Here is a 2,356-nt window from a genome sequence, read left to right on the forward strand (position 1 = left end):
CCCGCACACCACGTCTCTCTCCTTCGTCCCGTTCACCAGCACGGCCTTCCCGGCCCGGGCGCAGCTGAGGCCAATGGAGAGAGTTGGGGTCAGTAATTCAGGTCCAGATCGTGCCAATGAGACACATGGCCCTCCCCACCCCATCAAGCCGCCTCTCACAAAGACGTGTGAGTCTGGGTTTATGGAGATTTTTTAAAAATATGTTTTTATTGATCAGAGAGAGAGAGAGCGAGAGAGGAAGAGAGAGAGAGAGACATAAATGTGAGAGGGAAACATCCATGGCTGCCTCCTGCGTGCCCCCGATGGGACATTGAGCCCACAACCCAGGCCTGTGCCCGGACTGGGAATCGAACCTGTGGCCTTTCCGAGCACACGATGATGCCCAACCAACTGAGCCACACTGGCCAGGGCCATGCCAGGTGTTAAAGGGGCGCACGCACACGTGGACCTCACTCTCCGTGCTGGGCACTGCCCACGGGAAGGCGCGCTGATTGGCGAGGGAGGGTACAAGGCAGCGAGAGACGGGAAGGACCCAGAAGGGACGGGGCAGGCAGGGGCTGGCGGGCAACTCTGACCCGGAGGCTCGGCTTCATTTCCCGGAAAATGCCCGCTTTGCAGAGCCAGGCGCCCCTCCCCGTGCCGTTCCCGCCCTGCCTGGCGGGACGGTGTTCCGTGCCTACACTCGGTCGATTTCAAAAAGCTCAGTGAGTCTGGCCAGTGTGGCTCAGTGGTGGAGTGTCAACCTGGGGGCCAGGAGGTCACGGTTCGATTCCCAGTCAGGGCACATTCCCGGTTACGGGCTCCATCCCCAGCAGGGGGCGTGCGGGAGGCAGCCAATCGATGTTGATGTTTCTTTCTCATGGGTGTTTCTATCTCTGGCTCCCTTCCTCTCTCTCTAAAGTCAATAAAAACTTCCTTTTTTAAAGCTTCCATGATGACATTCTTTGTCTTTAAGAAAATTAGCCCGGGCTCCTCGTTGCGTGAGCAAAGGGAAGTTATACGTACTCCGTCCACGGTCGGCAGGTGCCGCGTTTCTGATCGTTAAATGTCCCCGGGTCACAGTCTTTGCAGCCTGGCATAGAAAGTATAAAAAGCAAAAATCAGAAAGGAAGGATCTCCATTGTTTCGTAACTTTCCCTGCGATGGCCATACTCCATAATAAAGCCGTGAACTTTAGTCAATCTACACAGATTGTTCAAGGATTCTTGAGACCAAACCCTGAGATGAATCAACGTCTGAAGCGCCCGGTCCTGGTGAATAACAAATGGGCTTTCAAATAGTTGGTAAATATCCTATACTTGACGCAGCGGTTCATTGCTTGTAGCTTTAAGGGTCGACAAATGTACGCTTGATTTTACATTCCAAAGGCCCAGCCTGCGCCTGCTGCATGTTATCTTTATTTTGGCTTATTAAGAGTGTGGGATTTTTTTTTCAATTTAATTGAATTTATTGGAGTGAGCTTGGTTAATAAAATTGTATAGGTTTCAAGTGTATAATCCTATATAATAAAAGCCTAATATGCTAAGTGTCCGGTCAGTCAGTCGGCCGTTCAACCAATCCAAGCGTAATATACTAATGATAATCTAAGGCCACTCAACTGCTTGCTATGACGTGCACTGACCACCAGGGGCAGACAGTCGACTGGTCAACCAGTCACTATGATGTGCACTGACCACCAGGGGGCAGATGCTCCGACCGGTAGGTTAGCTTGCTGCTGGGGTCCAGCCGATCAGGACTGAGCGAGACAGGCCGCACACGCCCTAGAGCTCTCCCACGGTCCCTCCCCAGCCCCGATGGTGCACCACTGGGGTCCTTCGGCCTGGCCTGCACCCTCTCGCAATCTGGGACCCCTCGGGGGATGTCGGAGAGCTGGTTTTGGCCCGATCCTGCAGGCCAGGCCGAGGGACCCCACTAGTGCATGAATTCCCCCTCCCCCACCCCCTTTCCCTCTGGTCATCACCATACCATTGTCTGATTATGAGGTTTGTTTTGTTTTGCTTAATCCCTCCACCTCGTTCACCCAGCCCCTCCCTTATTAAGAGATATCATCCTGTATGCTATTAGCTTGTGAAATCGCCACCGTGAATCGGTGCTAAGTACATTTTTAAAAGACACACACACACACAAGAAAAGACCAAGACCCAGGTTTGACGACAAACTTGCACTAATGGCTGATCGCACACGCACCGTGGTCCGTTACTTCTTGACCTTGCCCGCAGTCCTGCTCACACATGGCGCACCCGGCCCCTCGGCAGTGGAACCCCGGGACGCACTTGCACTCGGCGTCGCTGGTGGGGGAGCACCCCTTCTTAGTCCTGAAAACACCTGCAAGGCCCCCCCCCCCCCTGGCCCCACC

General features: G+C 53.9%; 1 protein-coding gene across 1 annotated transcript in view; it reads right to left on the minus strand.

Annotated features, from left to right (window-relative positions):
• Positions 1-2,356, minus strand: part of TNFRSF9 (tumor necrosis factor receptor superfamily, member 9) — a 14,037-nt gene that overhangs the window by 8,031 nt on the left and 3,650 nt on the right. The window contains exons 4-6 of the mRNA XM_005874371.1: positions 2,188-2,325; positions 1,006-1,072; positions 6-64 (exon numbers count right to left, since the gene is read on the minus strand). Coding sequence (XP_005874433.1) covers positions 6-64; positions 1,006-1,072; positions 2,188-2,325 — 264 coding nt within the window. The remainder of the gene's footprint in view (positions 1-5; positions 65-1,005; positions 1,073-2,187; positions 2,326-2,356) is intronic.

Source organism: Myotis brandtii, unplaced genomic scaffold (assembly GCF_000412655.1).
Source record: "Myotis brandtii unplaced genomic scaffold, ASM41265v1 scaffold434, whole genome shotgun sequence".
NCBI lineage: Eukaryota > Metazoa > Chordata > Mammalia > Chiroptera > Vespertilionidae > Myotis > Myotis brandtii.